Raw genomic sequence first — 27,054 nt, forward strand, 5'->3', positions numbered from 1 at the left:
AGTTCAGCTTCAACATGGAAATTATCACCTTCATTTAGTTTTATACCTGTTTCGTGTTTATATGTTGATGTACAATTGTGTGTTATGTTATTATTGGGTTGCAAAAGAACCTGAGACTGCTAGACCAGAGAGAGGCACTGTGGATAATCAAATCCATTGTCTTCGAAATATACATTAAATGTATTTTTAAGTAAATTTGAACAGAGTAAATCTGAAAATCCATTATTGATTGTACTGTGGTTTTTCATTTACAACTGGAAAATTATTTGGAGCTTATTTTTCTGTCACCCTAGGTTATTCTTATGTCCTTGTAAGTTAATTTATTAATACGCTCAGTGAGACTTGAATCTACTTTTTTCTGGTCCGTCTTCCTACCCTTCATTAGCCTTACTTTGAGATACTAAGCATATCTGAGCCAGTGAGACTGCAGGTTTCTTTATTTGAGCCCTTAAATTCTTCCATCTGTTACTTCCCTAATTTATTTCCTTACTTTCTCAAAGTTTCCCCTTGTAAAGTTTAGAACGTTAGTTACTAAAGCAGCTTTTGGTCACTCACTGCAACTAAGCATATTTTATGTGATGATTTTTCTTTAAATTAATTGATTCTTCAACATAAAGAAGGAGAAAAGTGAGGGAAAGAGGCATCAGATGTGTAACAATTGTTTTAAAAGAGGAAGAGAGTTGGACACAGAGAATATTAATTGTTGGATAAAGAGAGTAGGATTAAACTGGGGAAAGATGAAAGGTACACATTAGAAAAAAAATCTCCTTGTAAGAAAATTGGAGCATAGAGATAGCTTCAGGAAGTTGTTGCTTATGATGTGTTTATTTGGCCTTTTCTTAAGGCCTCCAATGACAGCAGTAAAATCGATTGTCCAGTTCCTCAAGTGGATTTCAACCCCATTTTTTGTGGTTTTTTTCATCTACTATGGATATGTAGATGCATCTTTTGGATTATTTATGGTCAAAGCAAACTGCTAGCTGGAACATCTGGAGATAACTTGGCTGTCGTTATCAAGTATTTTATTTCTTTCATCTATGTCTGAGAAGACAATGTTTCCCATAATCACATTGTTCTAGGTGGCGTATGTTGCTCTGTGCAGTGACACAACCAGAAATTCCACATCCAACTCTGTCTGAAAGGGTCTCCAGCAGACTTGCAGTGACATGTCCATAGAAGCTTTGCCATTTGGTTCCAAAGGAAGAGGAAAGATTGGATCTTTTGCACTTTTGCACAATTCATATTTCAGTCCATATGTTCATGTTGTATGTTCCCCTTACCATCTTTGTCTTTTTTAACTTTACATTTTGTGAACATTTCATGTTCTCCAAAGCCAGTGTTTAAAGGGGTGGTGTCTGTGAGCATCTGAGAGTGCTTTTATTTTCTGAGTGTCATGTTTGCAATTTTTTGTGTGCATTTGTAGGAACTTTTTTCTTCAGTAAAGCTTTCCCATTACCTATGATAAAGTACAGGGAAAAAGTCATCCTGAAGTCATAATAACAGAAAAAAATGATTCTATAAGTGTCCTGAGATTGTGCCATTGAAAAATTGAGATTCTTTTATATATTACTGTTGGCCTGCTTGAAGTGCATCTTTACTTGGGTGAATGACTAAGTGCACATTTGATATGTGTGCCAAATGTATAGTACCTTTTATGGCTGAGTAGTTCTACCCTACGATTACTTGTGGTATATGATAAATTGCTCAAAAATATTACTTTGCAGAAATTTCCATGAAATGCATGAGCTTTTTAACATGTTTTCTTCTAATATGTGTTAGCCTTATAATAAATATAGCTGTTTTCTTTCAAGAAAAGAACTTAATTTAAAGCAGCATTGTTTTGTTTCAAACTCAGGCAGGGGAGAGTTGGAAACAGGAAAAAGTTGTGCTGTCAGCATCCTCTTGAGAGTGATTATCCTAAAGGCTTAAGTGTGAGTGAGTGGGCATCTCTGAGTTGTCACTCACAGCTGGAAGAGCGATTAAGAGCAGCTCTTTGGAAAAGCTTGGCATGTCACGCTGACTTGTCACTTCCAGCATCCGTCTAGTACAAGTGCATAGTAACAATTTGAGGGAGTAGAGAGAAGAAAGTAAAGGAATGTCCTTTTTCTTCTCTTTTTTTTTGGTCAGTTCTGATGGATTACTATCATTGGCCGTAAGTAAACACTGTTTTGTTTTGGTTTTTTTTTTTCTTTTCCAGAGTAAAGATGGGAAAACACCTTTGCACATGACAGCAATCCATGGTAGATTTTCAAGATCTCAAACCATCATTCAAAATGGTAAAAAAGGGAAGAGAGTAGTTTTGTCATCAGCTTTCCAGTATTAGGAATATTTTCCTCCTCTTGTACTGATAACAATGTACTGATTTTTCTTCTTTCATATCTCATGTCAAGTAGTAGGTCAGTTAATGATAGTCTGGCATATCTGCTTATAAAGTTTGATAAGTTACATTGAAAAAACATCTGTTTTTCAGAATGCAGGAAAAATATATTAATTTCACTTCCATAAACAAGGTTGCAGAAAGTATGTCCCGTATGGTTACATAACAAAATTCTTCTCCCTATTTTGCTTGTTATTAATACGAAATACCACTGAAAGCTGTATAGATTTTAAATCCAAAGTAATCATTCATGAACAGTTATTAATGTTGCTTAAATTATCCTTGATGCTATTTTTCTGACAAAAGTACCTGTATGCCTACATATATTTGTACTTAGTAATCACTTTTTATTGTAGGAGCTGAAATAGACTGTGAAGATAAGAATGGAAATACTCCTTTGCACATAGCAGCTAGATATGGCCATGAGCTATTAATCAACACTCTGATTACGAGTGGTGCTGACACTGCAAAGTAGGTAACTTTACTGACATGAATGCAAGCTGAGTGAATTTAGAAATGTATTTATTAGACTAACAAGACTAGTATGATTCTTTTAATATGGCCTTCAACTTGAAATGGGAAGTGGTTTGTGTATTATCATGTACTATACTTTTAAGCAGCTACACACTATGTCACAATTTGCACAAAAAGATAATAGGTTTTCCTCTAATGTATTTGAAGTAAAAGATCTGAAAGTTTTAATAGACCTGTGCTGAATTAATGCATCCTGCTAGAAAGCATAAGAAAGCATTTAATATGTGAAGTTTTCCTAAGGCTCAGAATGCTAATTCGGGGGTTTGCTGAACCCACTATGCACTTTAGCACATAGTCATGTTTGTTTCATTTGATTTGTAATGAAACTGTGATACCTGATTATGGTGTATCTTAGGCGGGGTATACATGGGATGTTTCCTCTCCATTTGGCAGCATTAAGTGGATTTTCAGACTGCTGCAGAAAGCTCCTCTCATCAGGTAGGATACTCTTTAAAAAACTTATGGCTGCTTTGTAGTTTGTTTTTTGTTCCATGGAATCACTTTTAATTAAGTCTTAATTTAGTAGTAATACACAAAAATCTTTGTAGTTTACTAGTAGTCTGCTTGCTTTTTAATGGACAATTTATACTTAAAGTGAATGCAAACTTTTACAGAAGGTTTTTTTTTTTTCTCAAAAAAAAAAACCAAAAACAAATTGAAATAGTGCATCTATAACTTTTTAAATGTTGAGTTTGTGCATTTTAAGTTGGCCATAGAGGTGGAATGACTGGTTCAGACCATAATGCAACTTCAGGGAGAAAGACTAATGTTGTCTTAAATGACTTAATTGAGCATCCTCCATTTCCCTTCCCTGATGTTTTTGGCTTAGCACAGATCAGTCTCTTCCTGTAGTGGGCACCTCATAGCTCTCAAAACTCTGTGAACTGCTACATTAAGAAACTGCGGCATTGATGGTTTATTGTTAATTAAATGCAATGCAAACTGCATTTTGCTTTCATTGTTTGATTCCTCCCCAAAGCTGGGCAAGGTTGTCAGGTTATTACTTCCCTTCTTGTCCAGAGGCTGCTCTGGTGTGAATTCTGAGCTCTTTGAACCATTGCAGTTCTGAGATAGTAGATTTGTCTGAAGAATTGTGGAAGCTTCAGGAACAGAAGAAATTAAATGGTTCTATGTTTATGTGAAGGCACTTCATGTTTTTTTTTTTTAAAAAAAAAAAAAAAAAGTGGGGGACAGAGGATTGGAGGGAGAAGGAGGAGAAAGAATTTGCTTCCCCAGCTTTGCTTGTGCTAGGGAAGCCTTGGAGAAAAATTCAAAGAATATAACTAAAACTACCACCGGTAAGTCTTTTTATTTCACTGTCCTGTCATGGACAAGCTTGCAAGGATTCATTCCAGGAAAGAACTGTCCTGTAGTTGACTATATTTCGATTGGATGCATTCAAAATGAGGAATACCTTGGCTCTTTCACCCGTCTGCACATGGTGCTGTGCTGGCTGCATCTTTACTGAAGATTCTGTATGGGAAATGAATCCCTGCAGAAGACTTGCAAATGGTTTCTGTGACTTTTACATGAGTTGAGCAAACTTGGATGTAAATCTAGCCTGGAGCAGATAAGGACTTTAAGAATATGGTCAACCTTTAGACTGGAAAGACTGGATACTGCAGACAGCTTCTTAACACAGGCTCTTGGTGTGGAAATTGGTATCTGTCCTTTTTGTTTTTGTGAGGAAGACTCTCATTGATATAAAATAAGAATCTCTGATTTTTAAGTGCATCAATATTCATGTGAAGAAAAGGGAAAGGAAAGGGAAAAGAAAAAGGAAGAGGAAGCAACCACCACCATGTTAATCTGCATTGTCCCAGTACTGAATGGCATTTAAGAAGTTAGTGGTGTTAGATAAGCAACCTAGGAATGTGGGAAGGCATCAAAGACTGCTTTTCAAATCAGATTGGTAAACTGTCTTAAATTGTTCGCTGTGTGTCACTGCCTATAGAAATGGGAGGAGAACATAGTGACGCATACAAAACCCATGTTTTGGAGGATATGGAGTAGGAAAATGGTCTTGAATAGTAGTACTCTTGAATAAGACATCCTGTGTTGTTCACTTTTTATTGTTGTTGAACAATTCTTAAAAAAGGGGAGGGCAGGGGAGGAAGAAAAGCATTCCCAGGCAAAAGTACCAAAACTGGAGATGTAATTAGTAAGTTTTGTTACACAAGAGCAAGACTCATAGGAGAATACAGTAATTTTCTCAAACCAAAAAAAAGTAGCTTTGAAACCTGATTTAAATAGTAATCTTCATGTAAAAATATATTATTAGATATGGAATTGCACAGTTGAAGTTTGTGATCTCAAATTTGAAGTTCCTTAGTTCACACATTTGGGAAATAGAAAATTACAGTGTTCTCTAAAGGGTTCCTCTGTAAGTAATTGCTATTTACAGCCTTCAGTCTAGCTTAACAAAGTTCTTTCTCTGGAACTAGACCTAAACTCAAGGATTAAATTTAAGTAGTTTCTGGACTTAGTAATGCTGATGTCCCCCTCTCTATTTAAAAAAAAAATAAAAATCTCTGAATCTCTGCATAACATTGATAAATTTTAGCATATTCTTAAATTTTCCTATTACCTTCATATATTTTATATTCAATACTACATTACACAGAAATATTAGCAGGTAAATAGTATAAGAAAGAATATAGCCTCAGTGCAGCTAATTGTCTTTTACTTGATCCCTTACAGTTTCACTTGAACGCCTGTTATTCAAAATACTGCAAATAGCAAGGATGTGTTTCAAATGAAGTAAATTTTTCAGTGCTTAAGTTTGCAAGTAGCTGCTAAGTTTGCTTAGCAAGCATTTCTCTTAAGAGTAGATGACAGCATTTTTGTGAAAGGTGGTGTTACATAATGATTTTACAAATCGCTTTCTTTGTAGGTTTTGACATTGACACACCAGATGACTTTGGCAGGACTTGTCTTCATGCAGCTGCAGCTGGAGGGTATGTAAAAAAGTATTCATGCTTTCATATTTAGTGTTCTTTTTTCAATTGCTGATCGTTCCTATTCTTTGTGCTTTTCCTGTCCTTTCCCTTTGGAATTTATGTAAACATTAAAATAATTTCAAGATGGATTCTATTGACAATCAATAAAAATAAATATTCAGCTCAATAATTAATTATTGGAGTACGGTGTCCAAGTATCATCAGTCTTACCTTAGGTTTATTATTGGGGATGAACTGAATTTTATTTTAAGTCCCCATGGATGATCATGATATAATTTTTAGAATTTACAGCATTCAACGATGGCATGCCCAGCTAAGAACACTGTAGGAGATGAGGTGGAGAACAGCAACTTTGGGAAATGTTTTTTTTACCAAATATATAAACAAAAGATCAATCTAACTAAATTAAAGGCCATGGTTAAATTCCAGAATTTAGGTGGATGAAGTAGTCAGAACTACTTGCTCATCACTTGAGTTGTGATCCATATTGATTATTGTTATTGCATTGTAGGTTTTCTATAGCAGCTACTCAAAATTGCCTGGAAGAATTGGGTAATAAATTTCATGATACACTTTGTGGGACACAAAAACTCCATGATACTGATATTTTCATTTTTTTGTTTCAATGTTGTTTAAGTAACACTGTTAAGTAATCATTCTAAGTCAAAATATACTTGATAGATGCATCCTTGTTGCAAACTATTACAGCTAAAATGCTATCTTTTCACATAAAAACACATAATTTGTGACACATTCCCTCATTCATCTCCAGTTTAGGAAATTTACTAAGATAGTGTTTAAATGCTAAGCAGTATTGTATATCTATTACGATGATCATATTTTATTGAAAATTAATTACACTAAAAAAAAAAGAAAATATTTATGTTGCAGCTTGCATTTGGCCTTAAAAAAATAGACATTAAAAAATTGCCTCTGTACTGGAAGCCTGGTAGCCAAAAGCATGTGACATGCAGGTGTTATTGTTTGTTTGTTTTAAAGAATTGAAATTTCTGTTAAATTAGGTTAATGTTTATGTGCTTTATGCATGCCATGTGATATCAATAAAATATATATTTATAGACTTGAAAGAATTTATATTCTTTCCTGATTTGGTCCTGTAATTATGAAATCTATTTTGATATATTTATAAAAATTTTCATATGATAGTTCAGTTCCATTAAAAATAACATACGAGATGTGTATGTGTAGCAGTTTTGATATTTGCAGAGGCCAAAATTAGGGAATAAAAAATGCAATCACAAGTAAAATTACATTAATTTAATAGGAATCTGGAGTGCCTAAATCTTCTACTAAATACTGGTGCAGACTTCAACAAAAAGGACCGATTTGGAAGGTAAGACTTTCTAGATTTGTATATTGTAAAGGGCTGTAGTAGCATATGGCTCTGTGGGCAAATTTCTGTGTTCCAGTTTAAATGGCTTTTAAGATATGTGAACTCTAATAAACTATGCTTCAGCATATTGTATCAAAAGTTACAAGTATATTTTGTTTATTGTGTTTTGTTAAGTAAGTGTTTAGTCTTGTTTTAAAGGCTGAGTTCCATATTCGACAGTAATTTTTATGAGCCATTTTGCTTATAACATGGATCTGATGAGTTTAAATTGCTCTCGTCCAAGGACATTAGTGGTGTTTTCCAAATAATGTATTAGTCAAACCAATAATTCTGTTGCTATTTCTAAGCTTTTTTATTAAAAAATCCATTATTTTATTATAACTGCTTCACCAGTTTCCTGTCATTATATCCGCCCCTTTCTGTTTCCTTGTTTAGAATCACATAAATTTCTGGTTTTAGTATAGGATTATTTAAGTTTAGATGTCATGATGAGCACTTGTGTAAAATCTCACATCACATCATGGAAAATATGATTTTCCAGGATGTAAACAGCGAGAGTAGGACTTCAGGAGGATGTTATGGATGCAGAGTTGTGTTTTGCATTAAATTCCACTTCTGTTCCTTCCTGAGAAAGGAACAACTCTCTGGAACAACTTTTGTCATGGACAGCTGGTTTTTTGTGGGTTTCATTTGGTTTTTGGTTTAACATGCATTTTATGTAGAGCAATTCTTTCAGGAGAGGGAAAAGATTTTAAATAGTTAAAATTTGAGAGAAACTGGGAAAAAGTGATTTTAAGGGAGAGGGAAGAGGTAGGACACATTTAAGTGCCTGTGTCCTCAAAATTGAGATATTTATAGTAGCAATCTCTTTTTAAAAATAGAAAATGGAATTCTGAGTCATTGTGGTGCTTTTGAAATTTGGTCTGAACTGGTTTATTTAGAGAATTGTTCATGTATTTGAAGCTGGAATAAGTTTCCTCTGAGATGACACATCAGTACTAATATTTCATGGCTTTTTTATAAGAAGGCAATGTGTATTTTTGTTAAGTTTTATTTAACAATACCTCTGGTATGTTAGTGTAGTTAAAAAGATATATGCTTGCCTCTTTTAGACAGAATTCTGATCCGCCTGTTGAAAACTTCTATTTGTTAATTGTTGTATTTTATTTGCTTTGCAGTTCTTAGAGTTGTCCATATATTTCTATGTGACTTGAAATTACTTAATTAGAAAGAAAATTTCTAATGCAAACTTGATTTTCCTCTATATGTTTACACAAGAAAATTAATATAAAGCTTCCCTTAATACAAAGTCTGTGCATATTTTGGCTGGCAAATAGATCCCTGAGATAATGTTCTGCATTATTAGATGGCCCCTAGAAAATGTCCTGATTTTTTTTTTTAATATTGTAATGATGCATTCTTCATCACAAATACTTGTTAAAAAACAGACGGAGGATTTAAGTTACATTTTGTTTTGCTTTTTCTGTCTCTATAATATTATTTTGCTGTTATTTACCTTTGTACTTTTTATTTAAATGTGTACTAAAGAACTCCACTCCATTATGCTGCTGCCAATTGTAATTATCAGTGCCTGTTTGCCCTGGTGGGATCTGGAGCTAGTGTGAACGACCTGGATGAGAGGGGTTGCACACCCCTGCACTATGCAGCTGCATCAGACACAGATGGAAAGTAAGTGGCGTGCTTGGTGCCAAATTCTGTCTCCTTAGACACATTTGAGCTGTAGATTGTCTGTATTTTCTGCCTTCATATTCACCAAATGCATTTTTAAAATATTTTTAAAGCTTAAACTTAACAGAGGATTATTCATTGTATATAAAATACTTTATGCAACAAATATTTCTGAGAAAAAATAGCAATAATAAAATGTATTGTAATTTTTTTTGTTATCTCCTATAATTAAGATGTTTTAGTTCAGGAATTCATTTAGAACAGAGTTTTTAATCGCACCTGCTGTGTAGTGGTTGAGTAAATATCGTTTGTGGGGGTTATTATGACAGTTGTGAGCAGTAGGGTCATTTTTTTCTTAATCAAATTCTGATGAAAGATGGTGTGTTTTATGGAGGGTTCTTAATGTTGCCCAAAAATCTGTGTGGCTAGTCAGAAATACAGTATAAAACTAGACTGTGACTTATAGTAGGCCTACATCAGGATAGACATTAACTCGACATTCAGATAGAAGATGCTTTATCTGTTTGTTTGATTACACTATTCATGTTTGGCATTACAACTCTCTTGTTGGTGTAAGATTTTGGGAAGCAGTTACACTTAGTAATGAAATTAATCCAGAAACTTTCATAAATCCATAAATGTCTCTTGCATGTGTTTATTTTGTAACTAATCGTTATATTTAACATAGTTAAGAATGACTTAAATGCTTCCATGCGAAGCTTATATAGGTAGCACAAAATTGATGAGGTTGCTTAAGCTCCAAGCACTGTACATTATTAATATAATTGAGGAGACTTGAGAAGAGGACCACACTCACATACACAGGTCAAAACAAGCAAAGTACCTGCCTCTTTTATGTAAACCCAAATTTCAAAACAAAATTGCTGCCTTTTAGATGTACTTTCAATTCCTGCTGGAGTTTGCTGAGATAATTTTACTTGAATTGCCCTCTTACGAGTTTAGCTAGGATTAATTTTAGCTTCACAGTTGCTCTGAAAACCTCCAAACTATAATGGGTCTTCAGATGACATCATTTTGCCATCTGTCTTATAAAAGGCATGAGCAAGAAGGATGATGGCAATACTGCAGAGCTTTGGGAGGTAACTCAAAGAGTCGTGTCTGGAACCCACGTGGTATCGCCCTGCTGGTTAACAGTTGGGTGTCTGGAAGACAGACTGCAAAGCAGAATGGCCTGAGGAGAAGCTTTTTATATGGATGCAGCAAGATGATTAGTGACAGCTGGAAAACCAGCACTGCTCAGCTCATATTCAAAATAGGAATGAAGCTAAAAATGATTATTGAGTTGGAATATAAAGCCTGGGGGGAAAAAGAAGTCAGGAAATTATCTATGTAGAAATTCCAAAGATATCTATGTGCGTTGTTGTAGTCTTTGTTCAGACATCTTTAAAGACAGATTTTAGGGGCAAGGATGTTTTTGTTGAAAATTATTTTCTTGTTTGTTCCTCTTTGGAAATTTTTCTTTTGTATCTTTAACAAATGCTTCTGATCTGGAACAAACACCAGTAAGCCTCATTTTAGCAAGACTAGACAGAGAAACATGATCCCAGAATGAGATAAATTTCAGGGAGAAAAATACACACTCTATGTAAGAGTTATTTAATAGACAGTACACCCATAAATAAATGGGAAATAAATTTAACTTATCTGGACTTTCAGAAAATTTGATTAATCTCCTTTTAAAGAGGCCTCTTGAGGACAGTTAAGTATGCAAAAAATGCTAAGTTAATCCTTTTCCTGTATGAGAAGGAACAGCAAAAATAATTATCTGGTTTGCGTTGGAAAGAACGGGTACTCAAGGATTTTTAGTAGACTTTGCTTCCTGCAGTGTATTTAGTGTCTTGTCCTTTTGGTGAATACACATATAAAGAAAGTACACAAGTATAGAAATTTAGATAGCCAAGGCAAGTGATGTTTAACATTTATTAGTGAGCCATGAATGTTAATACAAAAATCAATGATTAATATTAACAAAGAGACGATTCCACAACTAAAATGTAGGGACAGTAATTCTTACTAGAGGGGACAAATTTACTTGGATTCTTAGAAATCTCATCCCGTTTCAATTCAAACACAAGTGTGCAAGCACAGTTGCCATTAATGAAATACAGGCATTTGTTTACTCAGCAAATAAAACCTGAATTAACTGGTTAAAAATGTAGATATGCTTTACAGATAACTTTATACCAAGTTCAGCATATCTAATAAAAAGCTATTTACCTCTTGTGTTTTGTATGTTACTCTTTAAAACTGGAGATTTTTTAACCTTTTTCATTATATGTCCTTTTCTTGCTTATGTTGGACACAAAGCAATGCAAGTGAGAGTTCACCTTGGTGTCATTCTTGTTCTTCTCAACTTTGTAGTGAGACAGAGTACTTAATAATTAGACGCTTCATTAGTCATAGTTTTTCCTGCAGCTTTTTGCCCCTTTCATCTTCACTCATCTGATTTGTTACTTCTAACCTTTGGGATGGAAGAGCAAATGTCAGGTCTTCACTTCAGCAAATCGCACACGGGGTCATCGGGCCCTTGACCGACAGCTTTCTTACTCATGTTGAAATGTGTTCCTGTTTCATCACAGCTGGTACTGGATCTCATTCAGATGATGAACTTGCGTGGAATGAGTAGATGCAAGAGTGCTCTTCTGTGAAAAGACGCAGAAGAAGTTCTGATGTTGCAGAGTCATGCTGTCTTCCCTCAGGAGATGGCTGCTTTTGTAAAACTTCTTCCTGTATTTCTCCAAGGTTTGAATGTTCTCCAGGATTTTGAATTACCAAGTTTCTACTCTTAATGGCATTGATCAGAGGTCATGTTAGGATTCCTGCCTCTCAAATCTAAACCTGCCAAATCCCACTGCAAGTTTATCACAGGACAGACATCACATACAACTACAAATGTTGAAATTTCCTTTAACTTTCCACTGAACAATTTTCCATTAAATAAGTGGGAACTAAAACCCTCGTAATATGAGTGTATCCAACTGGCCCGTTTGTCACTACTGAGATAAGGAAGAAAGACTCCAAGCTTGATTTGACAAGATATTTTTTAGTTTCATGTGCATTTTATTTAACTGATAAAGGAAAAGTATTTCATAATCCCAGGCAGAAGAAGGGATGGTCACCGTAGGGCTTCACCAGCAAGTTCAAGGTCATGATTGTGACTAGCTATAAACATCTCTGCATTCCAAGTGCATGTCTCTGTTCTTCTTGACCTACAGAATTAATCTGTCCAACTATAATAAAAAGTATATCACAGAATGTTAAGGATTTGAAGGGACCTCAATAGAACATCTAATCCAATCCCCCTGCCGGAGCAGGAGCACCTAGATGAGGTTACACAGGAAGGTATCCGGGTGGGTTTTGAATGTCTCCAGAGAAGGAGACTCCACAACCTCTCTGGGCAGCCTGTTCAGCGTTCTGTTACTCTCACCATGAACAAGTTACTTCTCATATCTAAGTGGATCCTCCTATGTTCCATTTTGTACCCATTGCCCCTTGTCCTATCATTGTCACCGAGAAGAGCCTGGCTCTGTCCTCATGACGCTCACTCTTTACATATTTATAAACATTAATAAGGTCACCCCTCAGTCTCCTCCAAGCTAAAGAGCCCCAGCTCCCTCAGCCTTTCCTCATAAGGGAGATGCTCCACTCCCTTAATCATCTTTGTTGCCCTGCACTGGACTCTCTCCAGCAGTTCCCTGTCCTTCTTGAACTGAGGGGCCCAGAACTGGACACAGTATTCCAGATGTGGTCTCACCAGGGCAGAGTAGAGGGGAAGGAGGACCTCTCTGGACCTACTAACCACCCCTCTTCTAATCCACCCCAGGATGCCACTGGCCTTCCTGGCCACAAGGGCACAGTGCTGGCTCATGGTCATCCCGCTGTCCGCCAGGACCCCCAGGTCCCTTTCCCCTACGCTGCTCTCTAACAGGTCATTCCCCAACTTATATGTTGTGTAGAAAGTAGCTTCACTTAAAGGCATTCCTGGACTATTATCAATGCAAGACTCTCCTGTCTGGATTTGCCACAGGAACAATAAATAGTCCTAAACCAACAGTTTTAACCACCCATTTTATCATAGAAGGACTGGAATGTCATGCTCCCTTGCTGGACTTCTGCCTCATGAAGTGGCCATGCAGATGTTGGGCGTCTTTAGACTTTCACCTCCCAGATTTTGTTCAGCTGTAGTTCAGTCTTTAGAAGGTCATTTTACTGCAGGGTATGTTTCAAGTCATAAGATATACGATTGCACTTGAATGTACAACTGCCACCTCAGTGGTGTGTTGCCTCTGTTTTAGTCACAGTGAAGCGTGGTGCACTGTGTGCTTCATGGTGTGCTTCATAAGATTTACAAATCTCACTCCTCTCTGGGATCAGTCTTCTCCTAGCTTCTTGGTTCTCCTTTCCTGAATGGTCAGACATTCTTCCAGTGCTGAGAAGACCTACCCATTCCATTCTTCATTTTGCTCTATTATAACAAATGCTCCTTTATCAGCAGAGAGCACTTGTGAAAATCATGGATATCTCAAGGCAAAAGGACCAACCATTTCGTATCAGTGTTCTTGAGCTCAGAGCTGTGTAGAACAGAGACAGAGTTTTCTGGTCTTCTCTTCAAAATATTGTGCCAAGGTCTCAACAGTCAATCACAATACGCAGTGCTGACAAGTGGGATGTCATGCAGTCTTTTTTTCCCATGCTGGAAACAAGTGATCTAGTCATTCAATATACTAGCAGATAGTTTTGAATGAATTTGTCGAGCCCAAACTAGGAGATCAGATCCAAGGATCTGAAGTCCACCTGCTTTTTATGAAGTACCAGTTGTTCTGTTCTCGACACAGTCTTGGTTCTGTTATCAGGTAATGTTTTATTTGCAGTTTCTCAGATTCTAAAGGTTCTGCTTAATGTAGGACATGAGAAGACCTTCTTAATCCTAACGGTGTTTGAGCAAACTGAGACAAGTTCCAGAACTATCTTAATGGGTCAATAAGAAATCTAAAATCTCCCTCCTTTCCTGTTGTATTAATTCAGAATTTTAGAGACACTGTACAATCTTGATCTTGCTTACTGTCTGTCTGGATGTTTGGGGGCTCTTATTATGGTCTCATGAATACATTTGCAAAAGAACCGGATGTTATTCTGGGACTGTTGGTTTCTAACCAGCCTTTACCACATTTCCTGAAGCTCTTGAAGCTGAGATGGCTGTATGTCAGGTAGTTCAGTGTAGGTCAATTTACCTCTTCATTCTCTGGTGACTGCTGCTTCTTCAGAGTTCTCATTTTCATTATTTGTAGCCTCTGCAAAATGTTGTTGAAACAGTAGACAACATAAAATTATTGGAATTGTTCAGTGTGCATGCATGGACCCTCTTAAAACAGAAAAACAGGGGGAAGGAGCTGATTTTTTTCATCCTTCTGGCTGAGTGTCTGTGGTTGAAACTCTGCTGATCATGTTCTGTCTTACAACTTTCTGTAAGGAATGGTAGGATACCAGTGTGCCAACAACTACATGTGTTTACTATTTTTTTTTTAATCAATAAATTAGTGTCTGGTAGTTGAAGTGTATGTGTGTGTGACTCCTGGATACATACAATGAGTAACTCAGCTATTGGTTCTCTTCTTTCTGTATTGAGTGCAGAAAAATGTACTGTACAGTAAAACATACAAAAATAGTTATAAATTATATTAACAAAAGTAACTGCGGTTGTATTAGCTAGGAGGAAAACAGCCATGAAATACTTGTTTTAACCAAGTCAGATAATTCAGGGGATGCAGAATGTCTGCATAGAAGGTTTCTTTCAAATTTTGGAAGCTTTGTGATTGACCTTAACACTTGGTGTAATGAGTTAGGTGTTCTCTAGTCCTAGCCAATACTGTACATTAAGTCAGTGTTCCTGTGTGCTGTATCCTATTTTCCAATAGAATTGGAACAATTTATCACTTAGTGTAAAGTTGAAATTCAACATTTAGATATATGGTTGCATATGTCAATTTAAATAGGTGCCTGGAATACTTGCTAAGAAATGATGCCAATCCGGGGATCCGAGACAAACAAGGATACAATGCAGTTCATTATTCAGCTGCTTATGGTCATCGCTTATGTCTTGAATTGGTAAGAAAACGTATCATAGATGAAGCTGTAACAACTGCTCTTATGGCGTATGATGCAGAGGCCGGGTGTTCCTCCACCTCGGCTCTTCAGCCCCTGTGAGGATAAATATTTATGTACTGGGTACTCTTAAAATAGAGGCAAAGTGAGGAGCTAAGAGGGTAGATACTTGCTTAAAAAGATGATACATTCTGAGATGAAAAGATAACTGGTTGAGGATGTGGGATTTTAGGTTTGTTTGTTTCTTAACTTAGACTATGCTACTAAGTTTTTTCCTGGTGGCTGAAATAAAATAACCACAGGTTATCCCACTGAGAAGCGTTAAGAAATTTTGCAACTGTCATTTGAAGGAACAAAACAAAATGTAGGGAAAAACCTGTAAAGTGAGAGTGCCTTTTAAAATAGTTCACGTATTTACAGTAACTAACAGCCACATGTTAGAATTTTAGATACTAAAGCCTCAGGTAGTTTTTTTTATTATTCCCTTTGCAAAAATGTGTATGTTATTTGATATCCTAATTTTATCTTCTCTCTGTTATATTATACAACTTAGTATTTTTATACAAATTATACTTTTATATTCAAATGTATTGAAACATAAATTCTGAATTTTTTTAATTGCAGATTGCAAGTGAAACGCCTCTAGATGTTGTAAGTGTATTATTTCTTGCTGTTAAAGTACTACTGTACAGCAAAAGGGGACATGTAATTTTAAAAATACCAATTATTTTTAGACTTATTCAACCATTTATTTAATGCATAGATGTATTATTTCGTTTCAATTACAATTCAGAATTTTAAAACCAAAAAAATATTTTCTGATCTATTTGTTTTTTTACTGAAACATTTGTATGACCATATTATGAAAGTACGATAATGAAAACTTAGTGATCGGAATGTATTAGGTGTTCTTTAAACACTTAGAATGTTTTTAATTCTACTAGTGTACTAAATGAAATATGGTCTTGAAAAAGACCCAGAATTAAAACTTTAGAACACATCTGAAAGTAACAAATAGAAATGTATACACATGGGTATTTTAATCATATTTTATAAGGCTTATGTCTTTTTTGGGTCTATCTCTTCTTTTTGGGAAGTGCTTTTCTGTTCTTAGAAATCTATCTTGCCTTCTGGCTTTTCACCTTGTTTTCTTGCTGACTTTTCACCTTGTTTTCTTGCTGACTTTTCACCTAATCTAAATGGTTACTTGTTTGCTTGCTTGTTTGTTTTTCTTACTACAGCTGTTTTCACCTGACCTTGTCTTCCCTTTTTATGCATTTCTTGTGTATTATTTCACATGGCTGCTTCAGGAAAAAAATAATAATTTGATATTAGTTTCTTATTTAATTTTTGCATTGTTATGCAAAATTAAACAACTGTGCTTGGGAGATGAATATGGGGGAGGGCTTGCAGTCATTGCAATTCAAACTCTTTAAAAGGCTGAAGGAGATCTAGCATTCCTAAAGAAACTGTAATCCTATATTATTCTTCATCTTTTTCTTCCTTATTTTTCAGTCTGTGTATACTGAAAACGGTAGCAATTGTTGATGATGTTTTTAAAAGTGAGGGATTTTTGGGCTCACTCTTGACTTTCTCTCTCTGCCAAGCTAATGGAAACATCAGGTACTGACATGCTGAACGATTCAGACAACAGAGCGCCTATAAGTCCACTGCATCTGGCTGTAAGTATTTAATTCTTCAGTGATGGTAGCTCATCTAATTGCAAATGGGTGTTGACACACTTTTATTCATTCTGGATTTTTTAAAAATCGATCAATAACAATAAATTAAATGCAAAAATAAATGCATTTTATTCCTGAATAAGATACTCATGGCAAGTTTTGCATTTTTCTTGAAACTTCCTTCATGGAACGCTTTTCATTTGCAATCTTCTAGTTAAGATTTATGTTATAATTTATACTAATGAAACTTTCAGATGACTTGTTCTATAAGTAATTATGACTTTATCATCATAGTTGTTTTACCCTCATCATTGTTTAGGATGACAGATGTTTGTCCTTCATACTTTTAAGACACATCTGCACAGAGTAGTATAGGAGAGGACCTGATGAAATTGTCTATACAAATATGTTCAAAATGCAGAGTAACCAACTCAATATGTAGCTTTTGTCTTTTTACTGGACTTCGGGCAATTGAAAAAGTCTCATGCAGTACATATATATGGCCAAAATAAAAAGTGATCTTTAATAATGGTAAATGAAAGCAGTTACCAAAGACTGTATGAGGTTCTGTACCCGTGAGTATACATTTTAAATTTATCATGAAAATTATAAGATAGTTGTATATGGTTTTTTTCATTATTAATTTGACACACTGTCTTGACACATACCTACAGAGTATTCTCTGTGCTGCTTTTTTTATCCTCGTATATCCATTCTGATCTCTTAACTGTTTCATCCCCTAAGTTCCTTCTGGTTTACCAGTTATGTTAACTGAAGCTATTTGTACTGTGTTCTTTTTATTTATAAATTTTACTGGCTTTTTCTTTTTTAAGTATTTTATTTGAAAAACTAATAGGAATTAGTTATGTTTGCATATGTTCCTCACTTGAAATAATCCAAGGGCAATGTAACTATAACGTGAAGCAGTGAAACATGCAGTATTCAAAATACTGGTAGTTACACAAATTGGAGATATATGATTTTCTGAGAGTAGTTTCAGTTGCTGACTGAGAGGATAAAATGGAAAAAAAACCCACCAACCCTCTTGCTTGATATTTTGAGGTTTTTAAAATTAGTTGCAAGTGTTGTAAGTATTTACATGCTACATCAGTAGCTCTTCACATGTTAAAACAAAAATACTATCTTCACAGTTTCATTTATGTAATCTGGGTAAAGAGGGGGAAGAAAATATTGCCAAATTGGAAAACTGAAGAATTTCCTTATTCTTGTAGGCCTATCATGGCCACCATCAAGCTCTGGAAGTGCTGGTACAGTCGCTGCTGGACCTGGATGTGAGGAATAACAACGGAAGGACACCACTGGATCTTGCTGCCTTTAAGGGACACGTGGAATGTGTAGACGTGCTCATTAATCAGGGGGCATCGATCTTGGTGAAAGATTATGTTGTGAAGAGGACACCAATACATGCAGCAGGTATGTGCTAACCGCTAACCTCTAAAATTTTGGTTTTTCAAGTGGATCATCTTCATGTCTAGGAGTCTCTGTCATTATTGTTCTAAGAAAGGTGTAACAAAGCGGTTGGCAGATAGACAGTGGTATTAACCCAAAGCAACATTTTGGCTCAAGGAGGGCTGTTCCATGTTGCTGGATGGAAAGGTGTGTTGCCCTTACCTGTTCAGCTAACTCGTCTCTCACGCAGCCCAAGCTGTAGGCCCAAATTTAGATCCGTGAATTGTGTTGCCTGTCTTTCAGTAAAATACTTCTAAAAATGACTGGAGTCTTGGAGAATTTTGTCAGTTTGAGAAGAGATGTGAAAACTATACTTTCCAATTTTTTTTCCAAGGATTTAAATGAATCCTGAGTGTTTTCAAAATAACAGCAATCCTTTGCAATGTTTTCTCACTGCCTTTCTCAGAAATCTGTCTCCAAGTCTAGCATTCGTACTATATTCTTATTTTTTTCCTCTCTTTGAAAATAGGCTTATTTAAATTGACATTTATAGTTCTGGTGTTCTAGAAATGTTGCAGTAAAAAGAGTGTTATGTACAAAACATCATCATTCTAACCACTTAATTTGTTGCCCATGAGCAAAAGCTGTATTCTTCTATTTGATTTAGGTTCTCATAACTTCTGTTAGAATTTCTTTCTGCTAGAGAAGGATGAATTATCACTGTTCTTATGTGGACTGAATGCAGCAGCTGTATGTCACAATTTCCCCTCCAACAAGTAATCATTTCTCTTTCATGAGCTGCATTTAAATGTGATTTCCCAGTTTTTTGTTTCTTTCTTTAACTGCGTGGTTAATTACTTCTGTGCATTGCATTTCCTTCCTCTCTTTCTAAATGTGATTTCAATTACCGTTTTGTAACTGCGCATGCTACACTCGCTAACAATCTGTGTATGATTGACTAGGTACGTGTTTACCTCGTCTTAAAGCAAGCAAAAGTTATGCCAGTTAATATATTTAATTATTCTTCCTTGTGGATGTTATGTAAACATGTATTCTCATTATGGTTAACAACATTGATATGCAAAAAAACAAGTATCTGTTGGCAATCAACAGGTGGAATTTATTACTTTTAATACTATACAGTGCAGAATACCCAATTTCTGAAATCGCTTTCTAGTGTTCATAGTTTCTGGTTTTTCCTTCAAGTTATGACAATGGTAAAGCTGTACAGTGGGTTCTGAATCTCAGGGGCTTTAGTCTGAGCAGGTTACTGTTTTGTTGGAACGATATACTCAAAGGCAGTTAATGTAAAGCTTGTATATGATGTTTTACAGCTACAAATGGTCACTCAGAATGTTTGCGGCTATTGATAGGAAATGCAGAACCACAGAATGCAGTGGACATTCAAGATGGAAATGGACAGTGAGTTTAAACGATACACATTCTGTTCTTTACAAATTATTGCATTTAATAAAGGGAAAACCTGAATATTTTACTTGGGTGATTTTTAATTTATTACTTTAGAGGGAGATGATATTTGAACTGGGACAAATCAGATCCTGTATTTTGCAATAAACATAATGTTGACAGTGAAAAGTGTTCCAGCAGAAGGAAACTAAAATGTGTCTTACTGCCCAGATGCTGAAAAAAATGGATTCTGGCCCCTTAAGTGGGCCTTGTAAATTAGGGGATATTAATTTATTTTCTTATATCTAAATAACCAATATGAGTGGCATTCTCAGAGTGAAGGTAGTGGTAGAGAAGGCCATTGATGACATAAATTCTAACAGTGTTGTCCAGAAGGACAGTAGTTGTAATATTTCAACTGAGTGCCAGCTGTTAAATTTCCATGTAGGTGACACTTTATTTCATTCTCTGCTTAGGACACCTCTGATGTTGTCAGTTCTCAATGGACACACTGACTGCGTTTATTCACTTCTGAACAAAGGAGCAAATGTAGATGCCAAAGATAAGTGGGGAAGGACAGCATTACATAGAGGGGTAAGAGAATATTTCTTTTATGTCCTTTCATGTTTTATACATATAAATTTGAAATATGGACTTAATACGTAGTTTTAATGAAGTTCTCATTATTCTTGTTTTGCCATTCTTAGTTCCTAATTGTCATTTTAGTTGCTTTCAAAAGGCAAGTTTTGCCTGTTTGCTCTGTACCCTCAGAATTCTTTTGGACTTCTAGAGGCTCTTAATCTTGCTGTAAAAGTGTTGACTGGAGAGATCCCAGAGAACAGCTTCTTGTTGTGGGGCGGGGATAGTGTTAATGGGAGGAAGAAAAGCATAATGCATGCCATATGCCAATTTCTTTTTTTAAAGTCTCTGCCAGATAAGAAAATTGAATGAGCCCTAGAGATTAGCAGTTCATTCAGTGCTATTCCAAGAAATTATTCTGTCATCAGTATGATAATGCATTGCTGCTTTTTTCAACAGAATGGCTGTTCCATGAATAAAAATAATAACTGTGCTTTATTTTATTATTAAAAATGTAAGAAATTGTCTGAAGCTTGCTTGCTTTAGTTATACACCTTGGCCTACATATGTTAGTATTTGCAAACTTGCTGTTTCCTCTCTCTGTCACAGGCAGTTACTGGTCATGAGGAATGTGTGGAAGCATTGCTACAACATGGTGCTAAGTCCTTATTACGAGACTGTAGGGGACGAACCCCTATACACTTGTCAGCCGCATGTGGACATATAGGTGTTCTAGGAGCTCTCCTGCAGTCAGCTACATCTGTGGATGCAGTACCTGCAATAGCGGACAATCACGGCTATACATCACTGCATTGGGCCTGCTATAATGGTAAAAATACATTAAAGCTAAAATACAGGTCTCAATTTATTTGTTGATATTGAGACAGAAGTTACTACTATTTATAAAAGCAGCATATGAGGTTTGTCCTCTTTCAGATGTTATTAGTCAATGTGACAATATGATGGACATGGTGTCTTGAGGGGGGGAATGTGTTCGCTTCTAATACATAATATGAGGTGTTTATTTTTGTACCAAATAGTTTTATGCCTCAAGCATTCTTTCAAGAAATTCAGTGTAGTACCTGTGAATAGAAGCGTGCCACACATCCCAAAAAAATAGCCTTCACAGGGAGTCTCGGGAGGAACTATTTCAGATCAAAGCTCTTTTTAAAGTTCTCTCAAATCAACCTTGATAGGCACAAGAAGCTAAGTATAGAAAAGTGATTCAATAAGAATTTGGGTTTTTTCTTCACTGATACTTTTCTTAGATTTGGGGGCGAGGGAGGCCTTAAAATGTAGGAAACTCATTCAGCTCCTTTGATAAAGATTTTGGTGTGTGTGTTCCTTTCCCATAGAGTAAAGGTTCTCATTTATTTCACCTCTGATTCACATGATAGAGAAAGATCAAGGAGGGTTTAGAGCTTCACTTTACGGCTTATTTCAAAGTGAATAACTAAGTAGACTGTCTTCATAGCTGAAACAACTGGGTAATGTACTGATAATTTGAACTAGAATAATATCTCTTTATCACATTCATAAAACCAAACTGTACAGTTTGGTCCATTTTCAGAGTGACCAATTCATATGTGACCATATTCAGAGTGTCTGAATAAAACAGAACTGAAATATGCTTGATTTGTAGAATGAAGATTTGTCAGGACTTATGAAAATACAAATCTTCAGACAACAATGAATGTCAAACTAAGGTTCTCTGCATATAGACATCGAAGATCAAACAGATACTTAAAATTTTTAGCTACCTGTACAGCAGCAGGATATAGAATTTTGAAAATAATAGTATGATAGGTGGAACATGTTCTTTTCAATCTTTTATGACTATCAATGTGGTTTTTCTTTGGGTTTAGCAAGACGGTGGAACAAAAATAACCCTCAAATGGTGGAGATGTCATGTAGACTAAGTGGTGAATGTACCATAAAGTTTGAAACGTGGAGGTGTCAGGAACTAAATTAAGTGTTCTGGATCTTCTTCAGACAGCGTGAAATCCCTTCTAGGTTTCACAAAGTTTACAGTATTAAATGTCAGTTTGATTTTCAAGATTCTAAAAATGTCTTAGTTCCTTAATGTAGCCCTATCGAATATAACCAGTGTGTTATTGAATCTTGCAAGTAAAATATTGATTTATCTAATTTAGATCCATATTATTTGTTGCGATCCATAAATAGACCTTCTCCCCCTTTTTAATATCCAACTTTTACATTTGCTTTAGGTCATGACAGTTGTGTAGAACTCCTCCTGGAACAGGAAGTTTTCCAGAAAATGGAAGGAAACTCTTTCAGTCCATTGCATTGTGCTGTGTAAGGAAGTGCAAAATTATTCTTCACAGATTTCATTGCTGTATTTTAAAAAAGATTTATAATTCTTTAAATAACAGCCTGTTTAATTCCTTGTAGGATAAATGACAATGAAGGTGCTGCGGAAATGTTAATTGACACGCTAGGTGCGGGTATTGTAAATTCAACAGATTCGAAAGGAAGGTAAGAGTGTAAACACACAGTGGAAGAATATTTGTAATATAGTACAGTGGCTTTGCTAAATTCCATAGTTATTTGGGGTTTTTGTATTTGCTAATTACATTAAATCTGCTTCCCCTGTTTTTATTCTTTTAAGATTTTTTTCTGTGATAAAAAACTTGAATTGGCTTTTTATTATATAGGCAAGTTTGAGCATGTTTTAAACTGTGTCACTTTATGGGTAGTACTTTATGTGTATTTTATTTTTTCTGAATTAAGTTGTATCTCTGTTACAAATGACACAGAGGGAAACATTTGAGACCTGAAAGTGACTTTCTAAAGGCAGCAGTCACAGCTCCAGCAATACTGATTTCAAAGGGTCAGTGAGAGGGAGCGCACAGTCTCTTGTATCTCCGGGCTCACGGTCAGTGTGTCCCTTTGAATAAAATAGAAAGCGTGGCTGTGTTGTCTCTTGATCTGTTGCAGAACTCCTCTTCATGCAGCGGCTTTTACAGATCACGTTGAGTGTCTACAGCTCCTGCTCAGTCACAATGCTCAAGTAAATGCTGTAGATTCTTCTGGGAAAACGCCTTTAATGATGGCTGCAGAAAACGGACAGACAAATACAGTTGGTAAAGAGAACGCTTTGTATATTTCTGCCCTTAAATATGTTAATCTTGCTATGGGTAAGGTTGCCTTATAGTCAATGTTCTTGTGGATCTGTTTTGTCAAAGTTATGTTTTCATTGTGCACAAATGTAAGCCATTTAGGACTTCAAGGAATACGCTTTTAGTTAACACAGACCTTTATTTCCTCAGAGGTGCTGGTTAGCAGTGCTAAGGCTGACCTGACTTTGCAAGACAGTTCTAAGAACACAGCACTCCACTTGGCTTGCAGCAAGGTGTGTGCATACTCTGACTTAGTGGTGCTGAGCTTTGTGCTATCAAGCACTGTCTATAAATGTTAACTTGCTACTTTGAAAAAGCATTCAAAGTAGTTTTTGAAGACTGTTTGCTATATGACAGATGTTTGTTCTGTATTAAGGGTCATGAAACTAGTGCCTTGTTAATACTGGAGAAGATTACGGATAGAAACCTCATCAATGCCACCAATGCAGCCTTGCAAACGTATGTATCAGCAGTGACTGTGTTGTACACTTGTTGTGTTTCTACTAAAACCAGTATCTTGCTCATTAAGAGGAATATTTTTCAGCATTTTTTTTCCAAATGAGTTGAATTTTCATTGAATTGCTTAGCAGGTATCAAGAGCTTAACAGACTTGTAGTGAAATGGCTTAAAGTTCTAGTCTTAGCAGAGTGAAAGGGATGATAAATAAATCTTACAGTATTGTGATTCAGGGAATCTTGTGTGGAATTACTGCAATCCACTGAGATTACCTGTAAACCAATATTTTTCTGGTTTATAAATGATCTAGTTTTTCAATTAAAATTTACTTCAGTTAACAGCTCATTGGAGGCAAACTGAGACTTGCTCTTCAAAGCTAGCTAATAAAAAAACCTAGCTGAAGTATGCTTTTATGCTTCAGCATGCTTTCTGTTAGGAAAATATACCTACTGCTACTAGGATGAAGGCCTATTTTCTATTAAATATTATGGAGAATATAGTATTCTTAATGCTTCCTGAAGATCTTCTCTCAAGTAGAATTAAGCCTATTTTGTTAGCCCAATCATAAGGAAAAACTGTGGTATGTCAAACTGGGAGATATATTTCAGGATGCACTATTAAAATGACTTTTGTGCATTTTTGTCCTTTTAAAGAAAATATTTGTGTGACAGGCAATATTTGACACCTGATATGTAGCTATGTACGTGAATTGGTAGAGTGCTTGAATAATGCTATCACTGACCATTTAGGGAAAAAGCAAACAAACAAACCGTGGAACTTGTAAGCAACTTGTGTATTTCTCTGGCCTTACATCCATTCTGGAATCTGTCATGCTCAAACTTCTGCAGTTCTTTCAACTGTTCTCAGAGATCTACTTGAACTAAGGAGTTAAAATACTAAGGGTTCTTCCTCTGCTCTTGCTGCTCGCCATGGGGCACCTCAGGCAGCATGAAATAACCAGAAAGCAGGAAAGGGTTTGTTTTGCCACATTTCTGGCTCAAAGCAAGGGGGTAACTTGGGAGGAGAAGAAACAGAAATGGGATGGGAGCAGAAGTGGGAAAATACGCTACCACAGGCCCATCTAATTCCACCCACATGCCTTGGCTTGTATAGTCAGACCGAGAGATATTATGGGGAAAAATAGGTGCATATTCACACCTCCATGAAATGTTTACATAAATTTCAAGATTTAATCAGTTGTTTAAAATATTACTGGTTTGGCAAATGTTTCTTACTAACTAAACTGACTTTTTACCATAAACAATGTCCTACTTTGTGCCAAGATAAGCATTACAATTGTTGGCCTCTATTTTAGTTGCAGTACATTTTCCAGTATATCTGTGGTGTGCAGGCATTCTTGCATTTTAATACTTTAATATAAGCACCATAGATAAAGCTTCTTCTAATTGTATCTTTTGCATTTCTGATCTCTTAAGTGTAAGGCACTTGTTTCCAAATCAAACTATAGTTCATAGTTAATTCAAACCATTTTAAGAATCTCAAAGTGAATGAAGAGCAACACAAAGCAGAAGGGAAGTAAGCTGATTATTCTCTTTCCTGCTGAGTGGTGGAAAGGTTTTATTTAAGCCAGCATGAACCAATTTTGAAAAAAACTGTTGCATTTGCAAAAGATAGAATACTTGAGGTAAAGCCACACTCTCCTTGATAGATCAAGTCACTGTAAAACAGGGCTATAGTTAATAGTTTGAGGTTTTGATAAGTAATGTTTTTCTTGCTTCATGCATTATACTGTAAAATATTTTTTTCATTTCTAGTCACAGGGGAATATAATGGTTTCTAAAAGGCAGATTGATGAAATGCTTCTGCATCTCCTGTAAGCATTTACATGCAATAAAATAACTACCATTCTGCAGTTTCTATGCTAATGATTATTGCCAGTGACTTGGAGTAACTCTCAGATGTGATGATATCTGTTACAACAGTTCAGTGAAGGATCTATCAACAGTAAGGTACCAGACGTTTCTGACTTTTAACTTGCTAAAGTTCCTAGGCAGGCAGGTCTCTTCTAGCAGCTGCTTCCTCACTGTGTGGTACTATGGAAAGAAGAAAGAACATGCACGATTGTTATTGTGCAGTTTCTTTCCAGTAAGAAAAGAGATTTGCTGGTTTTCCCATCTTAGTTATTATATCTACAGAATGTATATAATGTGTAACATGCCGGTATAAATACTTCAATAATAATTTAATTAGATGCAAGCTACTTATCTTACTTAATATCTTGTTCTAAGGTTTATTTACCAATTTCTTTGTCTTCACAGACCTCTGCACGTTGCTGCTCGGAATGGACTAACAGTGGTAGTTCAAGAGCTTTTAGGGAAGGGAGCAAGCGTACTTGCTGTAGATGAAAATGGTAAGAACACATTTAACTTTGTTTCCCCATAGAGAACTGTGCTGTTAAACTCAGCTCACTGAAATGCAATGACCTTGCAGGAATTTCTTATGAGCCTTGCAGTAGGTTCCTGCATGGAAAAAAATGTGTTGGGTTGGTGATGGGGCATTTTAGCAAAGCAGCAGCAGTGTAAGAGGAGTGAAAACTTTCAGAACAATGCAGGTCACAGCACAGAAATGTTTGGTTTGCATTTGTACTTTTATAATGTATACACTATAAATACACTAGCTCTGGCATACTGGAAACAGTTAAAAAATGTAATGCTCAAAGTAAAATATAACTTCCAGCTGTTAGGATGGATTGAATTGCCATCCATTTTGTTATGGTAGGTATGTTGGTGTTAGTTTTTTAAAAGCAAGTATGAATTACAAATCTCAGTTACTGGTCTCAAGCTTCTGGCTCTTTAGTTTTTTGGTGCACAGAAGTAAGAAAAAGTAACTGCTTTATCACAGAGAATAAATCCTGTACCTTGCAGAACAAAAGAAAATTAGATCTGCTGATTTCCTATTTGCATATTTTCATATAAGAAATCAGTGGTCCTCCAAAGCTGTGCTTTTAAGAGCATAAGAAATTCTGCTCTTGGGCCATATCCCAATATGTTTTTAAATGTAAGCAGTAGCTGGAGTTTGTTGGAGGGAGGAGTTGGGGTTTTTTGCTTTTTGTTGATCTTTGTTTTTTCCAGAAGGCATGTTTCTAATTAATAGTTCTAATTATAATTCCAGTTTGGATTTTTTTTCCTCCCTTAATGTTTACTGTGACTTTGTGTGTTTCTCAAATTACACAGCTTAAAGTGCCATGGGTGATTTAATGATTGTTCTTTTCCTAGAACAGGTTACAGGGGTAACTGCTAAATCAAATTCCCTAAACTGAAAAGACTGGAAAATATACTTTTTAAATTTTTGTTTCTGGCAGCCTGAGGATGTAACTGCAACA

General features: G+C 35.7%; 1 protein-coding gene across 8 annotated transcripts in view; it reads left to right on the forward strand.

Annotated features, from left to right (window-relative positions):
* The window catches only part of ANKRD28 (ankyrin repeat domain 28), a gene marked incomplete at its 5' end in the record, with an annotated part of 125,142 nt that overhangs the window by 92,475 nt on the left and 5,613 nt on the right, over positions 1-27,054 (forward strand). For all 8 annotated transcript variants that reach the window (XM_080338824.1, XM_080338823.1, XM_080338826.1 and 5 more), the window contains 19 exons: positions 2,198-2,276; positions 2,734-2,848; positions 3,267-3,349; positions 5,805-5,868; positions 7,157-7,225; positions 8,774-8,914; positions 14,929-15,040; positions 15,662-15,688; positions 16,645-16,719; positions 17,952-18,153; positions 19,464-19,551; positions 20,013-20,130; positions 20,725-20,944; positions 22,344-22,431; positions 22,528-22,611; positions 23,074-23,219; positions 23,406-23,488; positions 23,632-23,714; positions 25,991-26,082. In XM_080338824.1, the coding sequence (XP_080194950.1) occupies positions 2,198-2,276; positions 2,734-2,848; positions 3,267-3,349; positions 5,805-5,868; positions 7,157-7,225; positions 8,774-8,914; positions 14,929-15,040; positions 15,662-15,688; positions 16,645-16,719; positions 17,952-18,153; positions 19,464-19,551; positions 20,013-20,130; positions 20,725-20,944; positions 22,344-22,431; positions 22,528-22,611; positions 23,074-23,219; positions 23,406-23,488; positions 23,632-23,714; positions 25,991-26,082 (1,969 nt within the window). The remainder of the gene's footprint in view (positions 1-2,197; positions 2,277-2,733; positions 2,849-3,266; positions 3,350-5,804; positions 5,869-7,156; positions 7,226-8,773; positions 8,915-14,928; positions 15,041-15,661; positions 15,689-16,644; positions 16,720-17,951; positions 18,154-19,463; positions 19,552-20,012; positions 20,131-20,724; positions 20,945-22,343; positions 22,432-22,527; positions 22,612-23,073; positions 23,220-23,405; positions 23,489-23,631; positions 23,715-25,990; positions 26,083-27,054) is intronic.

This window comes from Nesoenas mayeri, assembly GCF_963082525.1.
Source record: "Nesoenas mayeri genome assembly, chromosome: 2".
NCBI lineage: Eukaryota > Metazoa > Chordata > Aves > Columbiformes > Columbidae > Nesoenas > Nesoenas mayeri.